General features: G+C 45.3%; 1 protein-coding gene across 2 annotated transcripts in view; it reads right to left on the reverse strand.

The window, feature by feature from the left end:
- Positions 1–21,242, reverse strand: part of LOC115110046 (serine/threonine-protein kinase TAO2-like) — a 38,843-nt gene that overhangs the window by 10,108 nt on the left and 7,493 nt on the right. For both annotated transcript variants that reach the window (XM_065011115.1, XM_065011114.1), the window contains exons 2-16: positions 18,126–18,266; positions 17,843–17,914; positions 17,523–17,624; positions 17,399–17,444; positions 17,145–17,241; positions 15,331–15,444; positions 15,090–15,181; positions 14,639–14,732; positions 14,360–14,441; positions 14,073–14,240; positions 12,607–12,813; positions 11,795–11,923; positions 11,302–11,538; positions 9,509–9,637; positions 8,174–8,377 (exon numbers count right to left, since the gene is read on the reverse strand). In XM_065011115.1, coding sequence (XP_064867187.1) covers positions 8,174–8,377; positions 9,509–9,637; positions 11,302–11,538; positions 11,795–11,923; positions 12,607–12,813; positions 14,073–14,240; positions 14,360–14,441; positions 14,639–14,732; positions 15,090–15,181; positions 15,331–15,444; positions 17,145–17,241; positions 17,399–17,444; positions 17,523–17,624; positions 17,843–17,914; positions 18,126–18,257 — 1,905 coding nt within the window. In that variant the 5' untranslated portion in view covers positions 18,258–18,266. The remainder of the gene's footprint in view (positions 1–8,173; positions 8,378–9,508; positions 9,638–11,301; positions 11,539–11,794; positions 11,924–12,606; positions 12,814–14,072; positions 14,241–14,359; positions 14,442–14,638; positions 14,733–15,089; positions 15,182–15,330; positions 15,445–17,144; positions 17,242–17,398; positions 17,445–17,522; positions 17,625–17,842; positions 17,915–18,125; positions 18,267–21,242) is intronic.

Here is a 21,242-nt window from a genome sequence, read left to right on the forward strand (position 1 = left end):
TTTTTTGAAATCCGACACAGCGGTTGCATTAAGGAGAGGTAAATCTATAATTCCATGTGTATAACTTGTATTATCATCTACATTTATGATGACTATTTCTGTTGAATGATGTGGCTATGCAAAATCACTGGATGTTTTTGGAACTAGTGAATGTAACACGCCAATGTAAACTCATATTTTGATAAATATGAACCTTCTCAAATAAAACATACATGTATTGTGTAACATGAAGTCCTATTAGTGTCATCTGATGAAGATCATCAAAGGTTAGTGATTCATTTTATCTCCATTTCTGCTTTTTGAAACTCCTATCTTTGGCTGGGAAAAAAATGGCTGTGTTTTTCTGTGGCTATATGTGGTGACCTAACAATCGTTTGTTGTGCTTTTGCTGTAAGGCATATTTGAAATCGGACACGGTTGTGGGATTAACAACAAGAATAGCTTTACAATGGTATGAGATACATGTATGTTTGAGGAATGTTAATTATGAGATTGATGTTTTGAAAATGGCGCCCTACACTTTGACTGGCTGTTGTCATATTGCTCCCGTTAACGGGATTGCAGCCATAAGAAGTTAAGCCATTTTGCCACAACTTTGGAAGTATCATTGGGGTCATTGTCCATCTGGAAGACCCATTTGCAACCAAGCTTTAACTTCCTGACTGATGTCTTGATTGTTGCTGCAATATCCACATAATTATCCTTCCTCTGATACCATCTATTTTGTGAAGTGCACTAGTCCCTCTTGCAACAAAGCACCCCCACAACATGATGCTTCCACCCCTATACTTCACGGTTGGGATGGTGTTCTTCGGCTTGCAAGCATCACCCTTTTTCCTCCAAACATAACAATGGTCATTATGGCCAGACGGCTCTATTTTTGTTTCATTGGACCAGAGGACATTTCTCCAAAGAGTACGATCTTTGTCCCATGTGCAGTTGCAAACTGTAGTCTGGCTTTTTTATGGCGGTTTTGGAACAGTGGCTTCTTCCTTGCTGAGCGGCCTTTCAGGTTATGTCGAAATGTGGACTCGTTTTACTGTGGAAATAGATACTTTTGTACCCGTTTCCCTCCAGCATCTTCACAAGGCCCTTTGCTGTTCTGAGATTGATTTGCAATTTTCGCACCAAAGTATGTTTATCTCTAGGAGACAGAAAGTGTCTCCTTCCTGAGCGGTATGAAGGCTGCGTGGTCCCATGGTATTTATACTTGCGTACTATTGTTTGTACAGATGAACGTGGTACCTGCAGGCGTTTGGAAATTGCTCCCAAGGATGAACCAGACTTGGCTACAATTTGTTTTCCTGAGGTCTTGGCTGATGTCTTTTGATTTTCCCATGATGTCAAGCAAAGAGGCACTGAGTTTGAAGGTAGGCCTTGAAATACATCTACAGGTACACCTCCAATTTACTCATGTCAATCAACCTATCAGAAGCTTATAAAGCCATGACATTTTCTGGAATTTTCCAAGTTATTTAAAGGCACAGTCAACTTAGTGTATGTAAATTTCTGACCCACTAGAATTGTGATACAGTGAAATAATCTGTCTGTAAACAACTTTTGGAAAAATTACTTGAATCATGTACGAAGTAGTCCAAACCGACAGTTTGTCGAGTGGTTGAAAAACGAGTTAATGACTCCAACCTAAGTGTATGTAAACTTCCGACTTCAACTGTATCATCTCTCTTGTGTTGCCCAGTGTAATTGGCATTTCTCTTGTTGTGGTCTGGTGTGCTCAGCAGAGGGGAAGAGCGAGATTATTTTGAGAATTTACTTGTGACTATGGAGTCTTATGTAGAGGAGTTAATTCGCTGTCCATCAGCAGTAACTGTTAGAATTATGTACTAAAGAACTTGAAGATCGCTGATCACTACCAGGTTTAAATTGGTCATAAACGTCTAAAATTCTCCCAGGTTGATATATATACACTAGAAGTTACCACTGGGCAGCCTCTGCCGAGGACTCGTCTGAGCCCTAGTTGAGCCTGGCTCCCGTGGTAAAGCTGACTTCGGTCAAGTGTGCTACTACTGTCAGGGTTCTGGTCATTGGAAAAACGAATGTCCTGTTCAGCCTCCAGTATTTATGCTGCAATAGTTTGTGTCGGGGGGCTAGGGTCAGTCTGTTATATCTGGAGTATTTCTCCTGTCTTATCCGGTGTCCTGTGTGAATTTAAGTATGCTCTCTAATTCTCTCTCTCTCTCTCTGAGGACCTGAGCCCTAGGACCATGCCTCAGGACTACCTGGCCTGATGACTCCTTGCTGTCCCCAGTCCACCTGGTCGTGCTGCTGCTCCAGTTTCAACTGTTCTGCTTGCGGCTATGGAACACTGACCTGTTCACCGGACGTGCTACCTGACCTGCTGTTTTCGACTCTCTAGAGACAGCAAAAGTGGTAGAGATTAGAGGTTGAGCGATTAAAGGTTGAGCGATTAATCGGAATAGCCGATTAATTAGGGCCGATTTCAAGTTTTCATAACAATCGGAAATCGGTATTTTTGGGGCGCCAATTTGCCAATATATTTATTTTTTTATACATTAATTTTTTAAATAAATGTTATACCTTGATTTATCTAGGCAAGTCAGTTAAGAACACATTATTATTTTAAATGACGGCCTAGGAACGGTGGGTTAACTGCCTTGTTCAGGGGCAGAACAACAGATTTTCAACTTGTCAGCTCGGGGGATCCAATCTTGCAAACTTACAGTTAACTAGTCCAACGCAATAACGACCTGCCTCTCTCGTTGCACTCCTGTTACGCGAATGCAGTAAACCAAGTTGCTAGCTAGCATTATACTTATCTTATAAAAAACAATCACCACTAGTTAACTACACATGGTTGATGATATTACTAGATATTATCTAGCTTGTCCTGTGTTGCGAATAATCTCACTGAGCATACAAGTATCTGACTGAGTGGTGGTAGGCAGAAGCAAGCGCGTAAACATGAATTCAAACAGCACTTTCGTGCGTTTTGCCAGCAGCTCTTCGTTGTGCGTCAACATTGCGCTGTTTATGACTTCAAGCCTATCAACTCCCGAGATGAGGCTGGTGTGACCGAAGTGAAATGGCTAGCTAGTTAGCGCACGCTAATAGCGTTTCAAACTTCACTCGCTCTGAGCCTTGGGGTGGTTGTTTCCCTTGCTCTGCATGGCTAACGCTGCTTCGATGTGGTGGCTGTTGTCGTTGTGTTGCTGGCTCGAGCCCAGGGAGGAGCGAGGAGAGGGACGGAAGCTATACTGTTACACTGGCAATACTAAAGTGCCTATAAGAACATCCAATAGTCAAAGCTTAATGAAATACAAATGGTATAGAGGGAAATAGCCCTGTAATTCTTATAATAACTACAACCTAAAACTTCTTACCTGGGAATATTGAAGACTCATGTTAAAAAGGAACAACCAGCTTTCATATATTCTCATGTTCTGAGCAAGGAACTGAAACGTTAACTTTCTTACATAGCACATATTGCACTTTTACTTTCTTCTCCAACACTTTGTTTTTGCATTATTTAAACCAAATTGAAAATGTTTCATTATTTACTTGAGGCTAAATTGATTTTATTGATGTATTCTAATAAGTTAAAATAAGTGTTCATTCAGTATTGTTGTAATAGTCATTATTACAAATCAATTTAAATCGGTATCGGCTTTTTTTGGTCCTCCAATAATCGGCATCAGCGTTGAAAAATCATAGTCGGTCGACCTCTGGTAGAGATACCCTGAATGATCGGCTATGAAAAGCTAACTGACATTTACTCCTGAGGTGCTGACCTGTTGCACCCTCTACAACCACTGTGATTATTATTTGACCCTGCTGGTCATCTATGAACATTAGAACATCTTGCCTTTCCAGGGAGTTTTTCCTAGCCACCGTGCTTCTACAACTGCATTGCTTGCTGTTTGGGGTTTTAGGCTGGGTTTCTGTACAGCACTTTGTGACATCAGCTGATGTAAGAATAGCTTTATAAATAAATGTGATTGTTCTCAGGGTAAATTCAGTGCTTATGTTAAACCTAAGCCCAAGGCATTAGCAGCGCCTGTCCCACATCAGTTCACTCTTGTCACTCTCTCATGCCCAGGGGCATGTGAAAGTCCATATTGACCCAGATTATTTGCCTTTCACTACGGAGGGTTTTGTGTCAATGTCAGGAAGTAACGACCAAGTGCCAGTGAAGATCTTGAGAGTCACAGGTGCCTCTGATCGTCTGTGTTGCCCTTCTCTGCGGAGACTGATTCGGGGGAATAGTGTTTTAATTAGGGGAATAGGTTTGAACTCTGTCAGTTCCATTGCAAAAACTGATGTGGGATTCTGAACTGGTGAAAGGTGAGGTTGTTGTAGGGGTGCGTCCTTCGTTGCCTATTGAGGGTATCGACGTTATCTTCGGGAATAACTTGGCTGGTGAGCGTGTATGGCCTGTGTCTCCATCTCCAGTGGTTTCCAATAGGCCATCAATTGTAGGGATTCCCGATGAGAGCGCAGAGTTTCCCCAGAGGTGTTCTCTGTGTGTGCCTTTACCCCATTCATGGAGGAGAATCTCTCCATGCAGACACACTTAGATTTTGGTTGTTGCTGATTTGTTTTTTTTTGGCACCTTTCAACACCACAGCTATGCATACAACCACACACACCATTGTTAATTTTAAATAGGCTACTTCAGTTAACAAATATGTTTTTGTAACTTGGGTGCCTGGTCAATTCTCATTGAAAGCAAGTTTAAGAAGCAGTAGATCTGTTTTGTACACTAGTTTAACAAAATTACTATTTTTGTTTATTGAAAATATGTTGCCTTCAGGAAGGAATCAGACATGGACTTTTTCCACAGTTTAATTTCATACATTTTAGAATAAGGTGATTTCCTCACAATACCCCATAATGGCAAAGCTGTGCTGCGACGCTCCCCATCCAACCTGACCGAGCTAGAGAGGATCTGCAGAGAAAAAAAAACTCCCCAAATACAAGTGTGCCAAGCTTGTAGCGTCATATCCAAGAAAACTTGAGGCTGTAATCACTGCCAAAGGGGATTTTAAGTACCGAGTAAAGGGTCTGAATATTTATTATGTTCCTAGCAAACATTTCTTGCTTTGTCACTACGGTGTAGATTGAGGGAAAACAAACCATTTTAGAAATCGGCTATACGATAAAATGTGGGGGAAAGTCAAGGGGTCCAAATACGTGTCGGGGGATTGGGCGAGGTGCGAGAGGCCCAGGGACTGGGTTAAGCCTCGCCCCACCCCTACACCTTAAGGTCTATTTCCTCGAAAATATCAACGCAAAGTGTTGCTCCCTTATTTCATGAGCTGATATAAGATATCCCAGAAATGTTCCATATGCACAAAACGCTTATTTCTCTACAATTTTGGGCAGAATCTTGTTTACATCCCTGTAAGTGAGTATTACTCCTTTGCCAAGATGGCATATCAAGAAGCTAATTAAAAACAGCATGATCATTACACAGATACACCTTGTACTGGGGACAATAGAAGGCCACTCTAAAATGTGCAGTTCTGTCACAACACAATGCCACAGATGTCTCAAGTTGAAGGAGCATGCAATTGGCAGGAATGTCCACCAGAACATTTAATGTTCACTTTTCTACCATAACGTTTTAGAGAATTTAGCAGTACGTCCAACCGGCCTCACAACTGCAGACCATGTGTAACCATGCCAACCCAGGACCTCCACGTCTGGAATCTTCACCTGTGGGATCGTCTAAGACCAGCCACCCAGACAGCTGATGAAACTGAGTATTGCTGTCTGTAATAAAGCCCTTTCTGGGAAAAACGCATTACGATTGGCTGGGTCTGGCTCCCCAGTGGGTGAGCATATGCCCGCCATAGACTCGGGCCTAATAAATGTATTTACTGATTTCCTATGAACTATAACTCAGTTAAGTCATTAATTGTTGCAGTTAACATGTGCAATATTAAGCAGATTGCTTTTCTCATTTCACCTGTCACATTATGAAGCATACTGTAGTTCCCCAGAACAGTTCAGCCAGTGATGTGTTTGTAAAAGCTGTGTATTGACGGGGGTCGTGTTTATCGAAAGTCAGTGTTGTCCCCCCCAATAGAGTGATCAGGAAAATCCAACTATAGTTTTCCTTCACAGAAAATACATTAGGAGCAACACATTCAGCAATAAATAGCTTAATAGTGAGTGAGTTAACAAAAACGATGCATGGCCATTCTATTTTTAACATTTATCATTCACATTCGGTAGCTCATACCCGTGCATGTAAACTCAGCAAAAACAGAAACGTCCTCTCCCTGTCAACTGTGTTTACTTTGAGCAAACTAAATATTTGTATGAACATAAGATTCAACAACAGAGAAACTGAACAGGTTCCACAGACATGTGACTAACAGAAATTGAATAATGTGTCTGAACAAAGTGGGGGGTCAGTATCTGGTGTGGCCACCAGCTGCATTAAGTACTGTGCAGTGAATCTCCTCAAAGACTGCACCAGCTTTGCCGTGAGATGTTACCACACTCCTCCACTAAGGCACCTGCAAGTTCCCGGACATTTCTGGGGGGGGTGACTCTAGCCCTCACAGGAAATCACGCACAGAACGAGCAGTATGGCTGGTGGCATTGTCATGCTGGAGGGTCATGTCAAAATGAGCCTGCAGGAAGGGTACCATGAGGGAGGAGGATGTCTTCCCTGTAACGCACAGCGAGATTGCCTGCAATGACAACAAGCTCAGTCCGATGACGCTGTGACGCCCCAGATGGACCCTCCACCCTGCTCCAGAGTACTAGTCTCGGTGGAACACTCAATCCTTCGACGATAAACAGAATCCGACAATCACCCCTGGTGAGACAAAACAGACACTCGTTTTGCCAGTCCTGTCTGGTCCAGCGACGGTGGGTTTGTGCCCATAGGTGATGTTGCTGACGGTGATGTCTGGTGAGGACCAGCCTTACAACAGGCCTACAAGCTCTCAGTCCAACATCTCTCTGCCTATTTGGGACAGTCTGAGCACTGATGGAGGGATTGTGCGTTCCTGGTTTAACTCGGGCAGTTGTTGTTGCCATCCTGTACCTGTCCCGCAAGTGTGATGTTCGGATGTACTGATCCTGAGCAGGCGTTGTTACACGTGGTCTGCCACCCAGAGAACAATCAGCTGTCCGTCCGTTATCCCTGTAGCGCTGTCTTAGGCGTCTCACAGTACGGACATTGCAATTTATTGCCCTGGCCACATCTGCAGTCCTCATGCCTCCTTGCAGCATGCCAAAGGCACGTTCACGCAGATGAGCAGAGACCCTGGGCACCTTTCTTTTGGTGTTTTCCAGAGTCAGTAGAAAGGCCTCTTTAGTGTCCTACGTTTTCATAACTGTGACCTTAATTGCCTACCGTCTGTAAGCTGTTAGTGTCTTAACGACCGTTCCACAGGTGCATGTTCATTAATTGTTTATGGTTCATTGAACATTTATGGTTCATGGGAAACAGTGTTTAAACCCTTTACAAATGAAGATCTGTGAAATTATTTGGATTTGTACAAATTATCTTTGAAAGACAGGGTACTGAAAAGGGACATTTCTTTTTTTGTTGAGTTTATAACTTTACGACCTGGATTGCCGGTCTTGCAATTCATGTTTTTCGTTTGCGCTCGTTAGCATATTTAGCAAGCAGAAACCATGGAAATGTGCTATTACTCGTACTAATTTGGTTAGCATTCTAGTAATAGACACCCAATGGGCTTTGTGTTGTTTGGTGCATCCTTGTGTACTAAACCAGTAGTACCGTAAATCCCCGGATGAGAGAAGGATGGTATGACGTTATGAAAATATGGATAATGCCCAAACCTATTGCTAATCAATTAAAATTTTGTGCGAATCACACGACTATGACATGTGGCTCTAAATCGAGGCAACAGTTGTATTAGATGTGACTTTGAAAAATGGCAAAATTGTCAATCAAAATAATTTTTAGCACATTAGCCATATTATTTTTGGGATGCCAAATTGATTCTGATTTGAGGCATATAAAGTTTAAATATAAAAACTATTTCTAAGTTAACTTCTGCTTGAAGTCGATAATGGTGGGGGGGGTGTTCTAAGGCTTATGCTAGATGGTGATGGACAGATCTGCCAATTAAACCTCTCTGAGCAGGTCAATCTCCCCCAGTAATATACCTTTACTATAGGTATTACAATAGGTCTGCTGCTTTACCTCTCTGAGCAGATCTTGTTCCAGATTGTGTCGGGCCAGCAGCATCTTCCTCTTGTACTGGCGACACTGCAGCTCGTAGTACTGCCTCTGTCTCCTCAGCAGCCCCGCCTCCTCCTCCGCCTGCAGCTGCTGCAGACACTCCTTCTGACGCACCAGCCATTCCTGCTTCTCCCGCTTAGGGGTCGACTGGTTCTCATTCAGTTCCTAGTAGAAACACAGGGGGAAGGGTTAGAGGGTGACACCAACCACCCCTGCTTCTCCAGAATAGGGGTCGACTGGTTCTCATTCGGTTCCTAGTATAAAACAACAGGGGGAAGGGTTAGAGAGTGACACTAGCCACTCATTACAACACAGGGGTAAGGGTTGAAGGTAGGGACGTGACAAATGGCTCATAAAATTGCAGAGTTATGGTCCAATTACGTATGTATGAACACTAGGGCCGGGCAATTAAGTTAAACGTACCGCAGTCATATACCATTGAAAGCGCCTCGGCTAGGGCATGATTTTGTGTCTAAGGGTACACTCAGGCTTTTTAATTGCCGACAAAACCTTCTCCAGAGAAGGTTTCGAAGTGCCACTGAACGGGTATTTTACTTGTCTGTAAAGGAATGCCGCTTCTGAAGAGGAACGAACTGTCAATCAAATTATCTCGAGCTGCCTGCATCTCCCATAGCAAGCTAGCAAGGGATGGAGAGAGAGGGGAGGGGCACAGTATAGGAAGGTCGGCCACCAGACAGACTGAGTCAGAACCGTGCACTAGGCCCATCTATCGGCAATCAAAAGCTGCATCTCGCAATTTCTAGCAGTAAAAACAACTTCAGTAAAGTAGGGTCTATCATCAATGAGGCCAGGGGAACAGGCCGAAGACTGAACACACACCTGCATCATATTAGTGAAGAGAAAGAGCAGACGAGCCAGCTGCACTGTGATAAATTTAAAAATCCATAGGATTACAAATAATTAGAAGACTTCAAATGAACCGCAAGAACAGATGCAATGTTTGATTAAAACAATTTCAAACCTTGCTTACATTGGTTCTTTAAGCGTGGGAATACTTGGGAACAGATTTCTGAAAATGTTTAGCTGATTTGTGGAGCTGTTTTCCTGGTGTTTTATGTGCAACAAGGAAACATTGCAAAGAAAAATTGGGGGGCCAAATAATTTCATTTGGCCTGCGGGCCGCCAGTTGAGGAACCCTGGGTTAGGGGGTGACACAAGCCAATCAAAACACACGGGGAAGGGTTAGAGACACCAGACACTCCTGGGTCAGTCCCATATGACTGCAATTGACTGCAATTGTATGGTTGTCCTGAAATGGTTGGAATAAGGTTGTACCTCTTTGAGCTGGTCCTTGCGCTGGCGGTACTGGCGTTTCTGAGACTCCAGTAGACTGGTCAGCTCTTTCTTCTGCTGGCTCAGGATATGCTGCTGGAACTTCTTCTCCTCAGCTAGGGCTGCCTTGGTCTAGAGAGAGAGGGAGGTGTTTGGTATTTTTATACAATAATAGCTCTCTATATAATACTGTACGCTTCCTTGAATTTGTTCTGGATTTGGGGACTGCGAAAAGACCCCTGGTGGGGCCAGAGCTGTGTGTGTAAGCTGACGATGCAAATATTTTGGGATTTTCAACACGTTTCTTAAAAAAAGAAGTGATGCAGTAAGTCTCTCCTAAACTCTTAGCCAAGAGACTGGCAAGCAGAGTATTTTTATTAGCTCTCGGATTACAGTGAAGAGCAAGATGTTCCGCTCTGTTCTGTGCCAGCACTAGGTCTTTCCTTGCAGCACTCGACTGGACAATAATCAAGATTAGACTAAACTAGAGCCTGCAGGACTTGTTTTTGGAATGTGGTCATCAAAAAAGCAGGGCATCTCCTTAAGCAGAGCATCTCTTTTTCCCCCATCTTTATAACCATTGAATCTATATGTTTTAACCATGATAATTTACAATCTTAGGTAACACCAAGTAATTCAACAGTCACACCATTCATTACCAGATTCAGCTGAGGTCTAGAACTTAGGGAATGATTTGTAAAAAATACAAATGCTTAGTTTTAGAGATGTTCAGGACCAGTTTATTACTGGCCACCCATTCCAAAACAGACTGCAACTCTTTGTTAAGGGTTTCAGGGACTTCATTAGCTGTGGTTGCTGATGTGTATATGGTTGAATCATCAGCATACATTGACACACATGCTTCATTTAATGCCAGTGGTAAAAATAGAAAAGAATAGAGGGCCTAGAGAGCTGCCCTGCGGTACACCACATTTTACATGTTTGACATTAGAGAAGCTCCTATTAAAGAAAACCCTTTGAGTTCTATTAGATATATTGCCATATCATGGATTCAGAGCTGAGGTTGAAAAACCTTTTTTAAACATGTTATGGTCAATCATTTCAAAGGCTGCACTGAAATCTAACAGTACAGCTCACAATCTTATTATCAATTTCTTTCAACCAATTATTCAGTCATTTGTGTCAGTGTAGTACATGTTGAGTGCCCTTCTCTATAAGCAAAATAATTGGAAACATCAAATGGTTTTGAGATGAAATAGCTATCTAATTCTATAAAAGATGGGATTGAATGTGTCTTTCTGCCCATAATTTTATTTAAAATACTCCAAAGGTTTTTCCCATCATTCTTTATATAAATTGATCTTGGCTTCATAATAAAGTTTCTTCTTCTTTTTGTTGAGTTTAGTCACATCATTTATTTTGCAGTAAGTCAGCCAGACTTATTAGCCACTCCTTTTGCTCCATCTCCTTCACCATTACAGTTGTTCAATTCCTCATCAAGCCATGGAGCCTTAACAGTTCTAACCGGAAGTTTCTTAACAGGTCCATGTTTATCAATAATTGGAAGAAGCAATTTCCTAAATCCATCAAGTGCTCCTTATTAATCACATTAGACCAACAATCTTTTTTTTTCATCATGCAAAATATTTTGTATGATCTCTTATACACTATTTTAGGCCCAGCTTTTGGAACTTTGGCCTTCCTGGATACAGCCACAATATTGTGATGAAGGGAGAAAAGTAATAAATTATATTAATCTTTCCCGGTTTGACCCTCTCCTCCAAAACTCTGGTTCTCCACCCCTCCTTCTTTCCTCCAGTCCCACCATCCCTCACCTCCTTCTCCAGTATGGCCTGGTGTTTCTTGCCCAGTTTGTCCCCCTCTCCTCCGAAGGTGTTCCTCTGGTTCTCCAGCTCTTTGTCTAGTCTCAGCTGGTGCTCATCCATCTCAGCCTTCAGCTTGTTCTCCAGGCCCATCAACTGTTTCTGGTGCTGCCGCCTCATCCTCTTATAGCCAGACATCTGCTCCCTCAGCGCTGAGCCCTGCTCGTGCTCCTGGATCTGACGAGTAACCTGGAGAGAGAGAGAAGAGACGGGGAAGAGAGAGTGGGGAGATAGAAAGGGGCGGAGAGAGAGAGAGGGAATGTGTCTCAATAGTATCTGACATTTCGATTGAGCCTGCCTGGAGAGACAGGTGGGCGGGGTTTTCAGTTGTGGGACAGTTCCATTGGATCGCAGGCAAACTCAATCAAGCTCAGGCAAAGTAATTGTAAGAAAACAATAAAAGCTTTCATATTACTATGAGAGAGGGGTTTGGGGATGTGCTTACCAGGGAGGCCGTGCGGATGGTGGCGAAGTGGTCCCGGTTGCGGTAGTATGCCCTGCGGCGGGCGGCTGACGAGGGCTGCTGCTGGTCTATCTCTGGCTGGTATGGGTCATCATAGATATTATCCTGACCCTGGGGGAGGGGGACAAGGATAGAGAATCCGGGAGGAGAGGGAAGTTTAATTAATGTTCACAGACAAACAAATTGCACACACCCGATATACTTACCACATACACACACCACCATCTTCTTTCTCTCTAGCACACATGCACGACACACACACCTCTCAGACTTACAGTAGGACGATGCATAATGGAGGAGACTGCTCTCAGACTTACAGTAGGGTGGTGTATAATGGAGGAGACTGCTCACTTAGACTAACAGTAGGGCAGTGTATAATGGAGGAGACTGCTCTCTCAGACTAACAGTAGGGCAGTGTATAATGGAGGAGACTGCTCTCTCAGACTAACAGTAGGGCAGTGTATGATGGAGGAGACTGCTCTCTCAGACTAACAGTAGGGCAGTGTATGATGGAGGAGACTGCTCTCTCAGACTAACAGTAGGGCAGTGTATGATGGAGGAGACTGCTCTCAGACTTACAGTAGGGCGGTGTATAATGGAGGAGACTGCTCTCTCAGACTAACAGTAGGGCAGTGTATGATGGAGGAGACTGCTCTCTCAGACTAACAGTAGGGCAGTGTATGATGGAGGAGACTGCTCTCTCAGACTAACAGTAGGGCAGTGTATGATGGAGACTTCTCTCTCAGAATAACAGTAGGGAAGTAACATGGAGGAGACTGTTCTCTCAGACTTACAGTAGGGCGGTGTATAATGGAGGAGTTGGAGGTGACCGTGTGCTCTCCCTCGGTCATCATGGCCATCTCGTTGCTGTCGTCGGAGCCGTCCGCCAGGCTGTTGACCGAGGAGCTCTGGGAGCTGGCGGAGATGGACATACTGGGCACAGACTGGGAACTCTCCATGCTGCCCACAGTGCCCGTGCGCAGCAGGTACTGCTCCACCTCCTGGGCGAGAGGGAGGGGGAAGGAGAGAGGGGAAGAAAAAAAAGAGACATTATAGAGACAGAAAGTTCACATAAGATACAATGCCTTCAGAAAGTATTCACGCCTAGACTTTTCCCAAATGTTGTTGTGTTACAGCCTGCATTTAAAATGGATTACATTGAGACGGTGTCACTGGCCTACACACAATACCCCGTCATGTCAAAGTGGTATTGTTTAAAAACAAAAAGCTGAAATATCTTGAGTCAATAAGTATTCAACCCCTTTGTCATGGCAAGGCTAAAAACATTCAGAACAAATGTGCTTAACAAGTCATAAGTTGCATGGACTCACTGTGTGCAATAATAACGTTTAACATTATTTTTGAATAACTACCTCATCTCTGTACACACATACAATTACTGAGGTCCCTCAGTCGAGCTGTGAATTTCAAACACAGATTCAACCACCAATACCAAAGAGGTTTTCCAATACTTTGCAAAGAAGGGAACCTATTGGTAGATGGGTAAAAATAAAAAAAGCAGACACTGAATATCCCTTTGAGCACAGTGAAGCTATTAATTACACTTTGGATGGTGTATCAATACACCCAGTCAGTACAAAGATACAGGCATCTTTCCTAGCTCAGTTGCCGGAGAGGAAGGAAACCACTCAGGGATTTCACCATGAGGCCAATGGTGACTTTAAAACAGTTACAGAGTTTAATGGCTGTGATGGGAGAAAACTGAGGATGGATCAACAACATTGTAGTGTCTACACAATACTAACCTAATTGACAAGAGTGAGAAGGAAGCCTGTACATAATACAATATTCAAAGACGTACATCCTGTTTGCAATAAGGCACTAAAGTAAAATTGTGGCAAAGAAATTCCAACTTTATGTCCTGCATACAGTGTTATGTTTGGGGTAAATCAAACAACACATCACCGAGTACCACTTCATATTTTCAAGCTCTGGGACTTACCCAGAAAGACGCATAGCTGTAATCGCTGCCAAAGGTGAATCTAACATGTGAATATATTTCTAAAAACATGTCTTCACTTTGTCATTATGTGTAGATTGGGGGAGAAAAAAATAAATATTTAATCCATTTTGAATTCAGGTTGTAACAACAAAATGTGGAATAAGTCGAGTGGTATGAATCATTTTTGAAGGCGCTGTAAGTGAACGACACAGATCTGCCCTAACAAGTACCACCACCTCCCCACCATACAACCAGAGGAGGTCCATTATGGGCCTTATTAACATGGGGGGCTCCTACCTCCTCCTCCTCGCCTCCCTCTGGGGTGGGTCCGTTGTGGGCTTCGTGGAAGAGGATCTTCTTCATCTTCCTATACTGAAGGTTGTCCAGCTCCCGCACTGCGTCCTTGGTCCTCGCTATCAGGTCCATCACCGCCGTCAGGGGACGCTCACGACACAGAAACCGGTGCTACCGACGGGGGAAGGAGGGGAAGAAAGGAGGCGGGGAAGAGGGAGTGCAAAGAGTTAGAGAGAGAAATTGGGGAAGAGAGGAGGAACGAGGAAGAGGTGTGTGAGCTGCACTCTTACATTGAGCAACACATCAGAGATAGGCCTGTCCTGGGGAATCTTCTGTAGACAGGAGTCCACAAAGTTACGGAAATAATCAGACCTGCGGCGCAAGAGAGAAAGAGAGAGAGCTGGTGAGTGAGCGAAAGAGAGCGTTGAGACAACGAGACAGTGATGTACAGGCGAGATCATGAAAAAAAGGAGTTCAAGAGGGGGGGGGGGGGGGGGGTAGGTGAATGACAGACAGATAAGTGAGTGGAGAGTTGTGCATGAGGGAGAAAGAGGGAGAGTGATGCTCACCAGTGATTGGACGCTAGGATGGGGCTCTCGTTCTGCGCGATGTGGTATAAGGCACTCATAGCATTCATATTGAACAGAGGAGGCTTCCTCTCCGCTAAAGGGAGAAAAGGAAGAGCGAGAGAAGGGTACAAAAAGAAGAAGAGCGAGAGATCAATCGAGAGAAGGTAAAGGAGATGGAGAGAAAGTGACCAAGTGAGAGAGAGAAGGGAGAGAGAGGACGTGTTCACTAGCAGCGAAAGCAGCTTAGCGCTGAGTCTCTTAAATCCCAGTAACAATGCCGGAGCAAACAGACAACAGACTATTACCAACTCCCAGGGGTTAGTGGTTTTGGTCAGACCACTCAGACAGTGAGGGCCTGGGGTTAAGACGCCTTCATATTTCCTATATTATGCTACATTGTTAAAACTAATTTCTGAAATCTCTCTTTCTTGATGTGGTGTGCGATGCCTACCCAGCTCTATACAGGTGATGCCCAGAGACCAGACGTCCACCTTGCCGTCGTACTGACCCTCGTCCATCGCTAGGATCACTTCCGGAGCCATCCTGGAAAAAGAGTGAACCCTTTATAAATCAGCCACTGGTGTGTAGGGCAGGGGGTGGGGGGAGGATTTGTAGATTCACAGGAGAGGACCAGCAGTACTTTGGCCTTCAAGGAATTGAATAGTCCACAGTTTGCATTTCTAGCTCCTCACCAGTAGGGGGTTCCTACAAAGGAGTTGGCGGGGGCAACAATGGAGGCAGAGCCAAAGTCTCCCAGCTTCACCTGGCCCGGCTCTGTCAGGAGGATGTTCCCTGCCTTCACATCCCTGAGAGGAGAGGAGCAATGTTAACATGATAAAAACAATGTTGACACAACAGTAACAATGTTAACGTTGACAGCGCAGAGATAACGACGTTGAACGTATTAATTTAACCCAGGGGTGGGCAAATGTTTTGGCTGGAGGGCCACAACAGGATTTTTTAAATTCAACGGAGGGCCGCACAGATTTTTTTTTTTTGGGGGGGGGTGACAGGTATGCCAAAATCTATTTGCGGGCCAAAAAATGAGCAGTTTAAAAAAATACATATATCAAATCAAATGTTATTTGTCACATACACATGGTTAGCAGATGTTAATGCGAGTGTAGCGAAATGCTTGTGCTTCTAGTTCCGACAATGCAGTAATAACCAACGAGTAATCTAACCTAACAATTTCACAACAACTACCTTATACACACACACAAGTGTATGTACATAACGATATATGAATGAGTGATGGTACAGAACGGCATAGGCAAGATGCAGTAGATTACCAACTCCCAGGGGTTGGTAATCTATATATACACACCCATTATAATTTCTGCATACTTTCCATACAATTGTAGACGTTCAAGAGTTTCCTTAACCCATGATCATTTGACCCTTAAGGCTAGAAACCTCTTTGCGATCGTGACATAACCCTAATGTAGCATATAATGGTATAGAAGAGAATAGGGCCCGGTTTCCCAAAAGTATCTTAAGGCTAAGTTCACCGTTAAGAACTTTGGTAGGAGAACCGCTAAAAATGGCCACGCCATCGTTATTAACGTCATACTTGAAAACGCTCGGAATCTAACGCCTACCCCGGACCACTAGAACAGCTAATTGTGTCATTACATGCCTCCAGATCTCCGCTAAAACAGAATCACATGGCTTAACCGTCTCTGTGACTGCGGAAACCTCAGAACAAAGTTGACTACAAATACAAAAAGGTGCCCATGTCTTTGCAATTGACCCCAAAAATTTTTTTTTTTTTAAACGCTTTAAAATAAAAAGCGAGACGACTGCACAAAGATATAAAACTGTAAACTATAGGCCTATTTCAATCATATTCAAATACATTTCATATTCAATCAATCGAGTTTTATTTTGCTACTTGTAAGCTACTGTCTACAACTTGTATCAACATATTGCATGATGTGGAGCCTAACGTGTGAGCAATGCGCCAAATCTGTGATTAATTGCATTTTTATTGGGGAAGCACTAGAGTAAGCTGCCTCAATATCTGCAGCCGTAGGTGGTAGTATCTCCCTCTCGCTCTTTCTCTGATTGCGTCAGTATTGCAAAAAATAAATCAGAACGTTGAGGAAATTTTTGAATGGGGAAAGCTGATCCCAGAGCAGCGATCCTATCAGTGACGACACATGTTGTAGTGCCGTTTTGGAAAAACTCGTGTTCCATCGCTATCGGGGAAAATGGGCCCTGGCTATTAAGGCCACAATGGAATGACTATTGAAACGGCACTGAGTAAAATCCATGAGACGTTACGGAGGTATTGTAGAACCAATGACGACAGACTAGACTGAAAGACGCAGCATTGAAAACAGAACTGGAATTGAACGGCCAGAAATCGCTCTAAGACACTGCACAGTGACAGGATACGGACAACGCAGCAGCATGGACCGAGAGGTTGTAGTAGTAGTTTGACTACGTCGCTTTGGGGGAAAAAAAGAGTCTGCTAAAATGGCATATATTTTTATTATATTACCTGTGGATCATGTTGTGGGAGTGAAGATAGGCCAAGCCCAGCAGTGCACCATGGGTAATAGCAGCTATTTCCACCTCCTGTAGTGGCTTCTTGTGAACTGCAGAGAGGGACAGAGAGACAGAAAAAGAGAGAAAAGGAGAAAAAAGAAAGAGCAAGAGAGAGTCTAGTTATACACAGAGCTTCAAAAACATGCTAAATGCCCTTAATAACATGACTCAAAACAATCCCTGCAGTTGTTTCCGTGGTGCACTAACCTTCCAGAAGATCGGAGGCGGAGCCTAAACAGTACTCCATCACCAGCTGAGGGAGAGAGGGGGGCAGACTATTAGTAGACACTCAAATCGTGTAACTGGGGGCACACACACTGCTAATACTGACCCATGCTGTGTGTTCTCTGAGGTAGCATCCTCTGTACTCGATGGTGTTGGGATGACGGAGCTTCTGGAGGAACTTCACCTCCTTGATGATATCCTGCCATTTCTGAGGAGAACGAGCGACAGCAGGGATTAATACCAAACATCGGGCCACAGGGAATCATGGAAAATAGACTAAAAGTCTATGGTTCAGGGACAAGTCTAAGCTATTCTTGAATAACCTATGTAAGGGTTCTGACTCTGGTCCTGAGTGTGCAGGCTTTTGTTCCAGCCAAGCACTAACACATCCATTTCTATTCGTCAACTTAACACATGTTCCCTCACCTCGTTGGACTGCTTGCCAGTGTAGGACATCTTCTTGATGGCCACCACCTCGTTGTTGCGCACATCTCGGGCCTGTCGGACACAGCATCGAGAAAGACAGTCACGCACACGCACTCCATTCAAACCTTCAAATACTGAAAACAACAAGAGGTTCTGGCTCATACAAACTCTCAAAACACCTTGTCACACATGTTGACAAGAAGAGCTAACACACACACACACAGACACACACTTTCTTAATCAAAACTCTCCCCTCTCCCCCTAATATAAAAGGTTCCCTTACGAAGTAGACGGCCCCGAAGCTGCCATGGCCGATCTCTCGGAGGTCAGCGAAAAGCTTCTCGGGGTCATCTCTGTAGAAGAGCTCAGCCACATCCGGGTCCTTTAGATTGCCCGCCCGCACACTCGAGGGCATAGCCAGGGCCTGGTGGACAGAGGGAGAAAATTAGGAGGGAAAGAGAAAGGTGGAAAAAAGAAAGTGAGAGGTAGAGAGAGAGAGAGCGTGGGTGGGTGGGTGAATAGAGGAAGAGGTAGAGAGAGAGAGAGCGTGGGTGGGTGGGTGAATAGAGGAAGAGGTAGAGAGAGAGAGAGTGCGTGGGTGGGTGAATAGAGGAAGAGGTAGAGAGAGAGAGCGTGGGTGGGTGAATAGAGGAAGAGGTAGAGAGAGAGCGTGGGTGGGTGGGTGAATAGAGGAAGAGGTAGAGAGAGAGAGCGTGGGTGGGTGGGTGAATAGAGGAAGAGGTAGAGAGAGAGAGCGTGGGTGGGTGGGTGAATAGAGGAAGAGGTAGAGAGAGAGAGAGAGCGAGAGAGCGTGGGTGGGTGAATAGAGGAAGAGGTAGAGAGAGAGAGAGCGTGGGTGGGTGGGTGAATAGAGGAAGAGGTAGAGAGAGAGAGAGTGCGTGGGTGGGTGAATAGAGGAAGAGGTAGAGAGAGAGAGCGTGGGTGGGTGAATAGAGGAAGAGGTAGAGAGAGAGAGCGTGGGTGGGTGGGTGAATAGAGGAAGAGGTAGAGAGAGAGAGCGTGGGTGGGTGAATAGAGGAAGAGGTAGAGAGAGAGAGCGTGGGTGGGTGGGTGAATAGAGGAAGAGGTAGAGAGAGAGAGCGTGGGTGGGTGGGTGAATAGAGGAAGAGGTAGAGAGAGAGCGTGGGTGGGTGGGTGAATAGAGGAAGAGGTAGAGAGAGAGAGCGTGGGTGGGTGGGTGAATAGAGGAAGAGGTAGAGAGAGAGAGCGTGGGTGGGTGGGTGAATAGAGGAAGAGGTAGAGAGAGAGCGTGGGTGGGTGAATAGAGGAAGAGGTAGAGAGAGAGCGTGGGTGGGTGGGTGAATAGAGGAAGAGGTAGAGAGAGAGAGCGTGGGTGGGTGGGTGGGTGAATAGAGGAAGAGGTAAGAGAGAGAGAGCGTGGGTGGGTGAATAGAGGAAGAGGTAAGAGAGAGAGAGCGTGGGTGGGTGAATAGAGGAAGAGGTAGAGAGAGAGAGCGTGGGTGGGTGAATAGAGGAAGAGGTAGAGAGAGAGAGCGTGGGTGGGTGGGTGAATAGAGGAAGAGGTAGAGAGAGAGAGCGTGGGTGGGTGAATAGAGGAAGAGGTAGAGAGAGAGCGTGGGTGGGTGGGTGAATAGAGGAAGAGGTAGAGAGAGAGAGCGTGGGTGGGTGGGTGAATAGAGGAAGAGGTAGAGAGAGAGAGCGTGGGTGGGTGGGTGAATAGAGGAAGAGGTAAGAGAGAGAGAGCGTGGGTGGGTGAATAGAGGAAGAGGTAGAGAGAGAGAGCGTGGGTGGGTGAATAGAGGAAGAGGTAGAGAGAGAGAGCGTGGGTGGGTGAATAGAGGAAGAGGTAGAGAGAGAGAGCGTGGGTGGGTGAATAGAGGAAGAGGTAGAGAGAGAGAGCGTGGGTGGGTGAATAGAGGAAGAGGTAGAGAGAGAGAGCGTGGGTGGGTGAATAGAGGAAGAGGTAGAGAGAGCGTGGGTGGGTGGGTGAATAGAGGAAGAGGTAGAGAGAGCGTGGGTAGGTGGGTGAATAGAGGAAGAGAGAGAGCGTGGGTGGGTGGGTGGGTGAATAGAGGAAGAGGTAGAGAGAGAGCGTGGGTGGGTGGGTGAATAGAGGAAGAAGTAGAGAGAGAGAGCGTGGGTGGGTGAATAGAGGAAGAGGTAGAGAGAGCGTGGGTGGGTGGGTGAATAGAGGAAGAAGTAGAGAGAGAGAGCGTGGGTGGGTGAATAGAGGAAGAGGTAGAGAGAGCGTGGGTGGGTGGGTGAATAGAGGAAGAGATAGAGAGAGAGCGGGTGGGTGAATAGAGGAAGAGATAGAGAGAGAGCGGGTGGGTGAATAGAGGAAGAGGTAGAGAGAGCGTGGGTGGGTGAATAGAGGAAGAGGTAGAGAGAGAGCGTGGGTGGGTGGGTGAATAGAGGAAGAGGTAGAGAGAGAGCGTGGGTGGGTGGGTGAATAGAGGAAGAGGTAGAGAGAGAGCGTAGGAGAAAAGAGGTAGAGAGTGCAGGGGAATAGAGAAGAGGTAGAGTAGGGCTGCTCTACCTATCTCTCTGATTTGGTCCTGCCGTACATACCTACACGTACGCTACGGGCACAAGACGCAGGCCTCCTAATTGTCCCTAGAATTTCTAAGCAAACAGCTGGAGGCAGGGCTTTCTCCTATAGAGCTCCATTTTATGGAATGGTCTGCCTACCCATGTGAGAGACGCAGACTCAGTCTCAACCTTTCAGTCTTTACTGAAGACTCATCTCTTCAGTGGGTCATATGATTGAGTGTAGTCTGGCCCAGGAGTGTGAAGGTGAACCGAAAGGCTCTGGAGCAATGAACCGCCCTTGCTGTCTCTGCCTGGCCGGTTCCCCTCTTTCCACTGGGATTCTCTGCCTCTAACCCTATTACAGGGGCTGAGTCACTGGCTTACTCATGCTCTTCCATGCCATCCCTAGGAGGGGTGCGTCACTTGAGTGGGTTGAGCCACTGATGTGAACTTCCTGTCTTGGTTGGCCCCCCCCCCCCCGGGTTGTGCCGTGGCGGAGATCTTTGTGGGGTATACTCGGCCTTGTCTCAGGATGGTAAGTTGGTGGTTGAAGATATCCCTCTAGTGGTGTGGGGGCTGTGCTTTGGCAAAGTGGGTGGGGTTAGATCCTGCCTGTTTGGCCCTGTCCGGGGGTATCATCGGATGGGGCCAGTGTCTCCTGACCCCTCCTGTCTCAGCCTCCAGTATTTATGCTGCAGTAGTTTATGTGTCGGGGGGCTAGGGTCAGTTTGTTATATCTGGAGTACTTCTGTTTTATCCGGTGTCCTGTGTGAATTTAAGTATGCTCTCTCTATAATTATCTCTTTCTTTTTTTCTCTCTCTCGGAGGACCTGAGCCCTAGGACCATGCCTCAGGACTACCTGGCAGGATGACTCCTTGCTGTCCC

This window comes from Oncorhynchus nerka, linkage group LG26, assembly GCF_034236695.1.
Source record: "Oncorhynchus nerka isolate Pitt River linkage group LG26, Oner_Uvic_2.0, whole genome shotgun sequence".
Lineage (NCBI taxonomy): Eukaryota > Metazoa > Chordata > Actinopteri > Salmoniformes > Salmonidae > Oncorhynchus > Oncorhynchus nerka.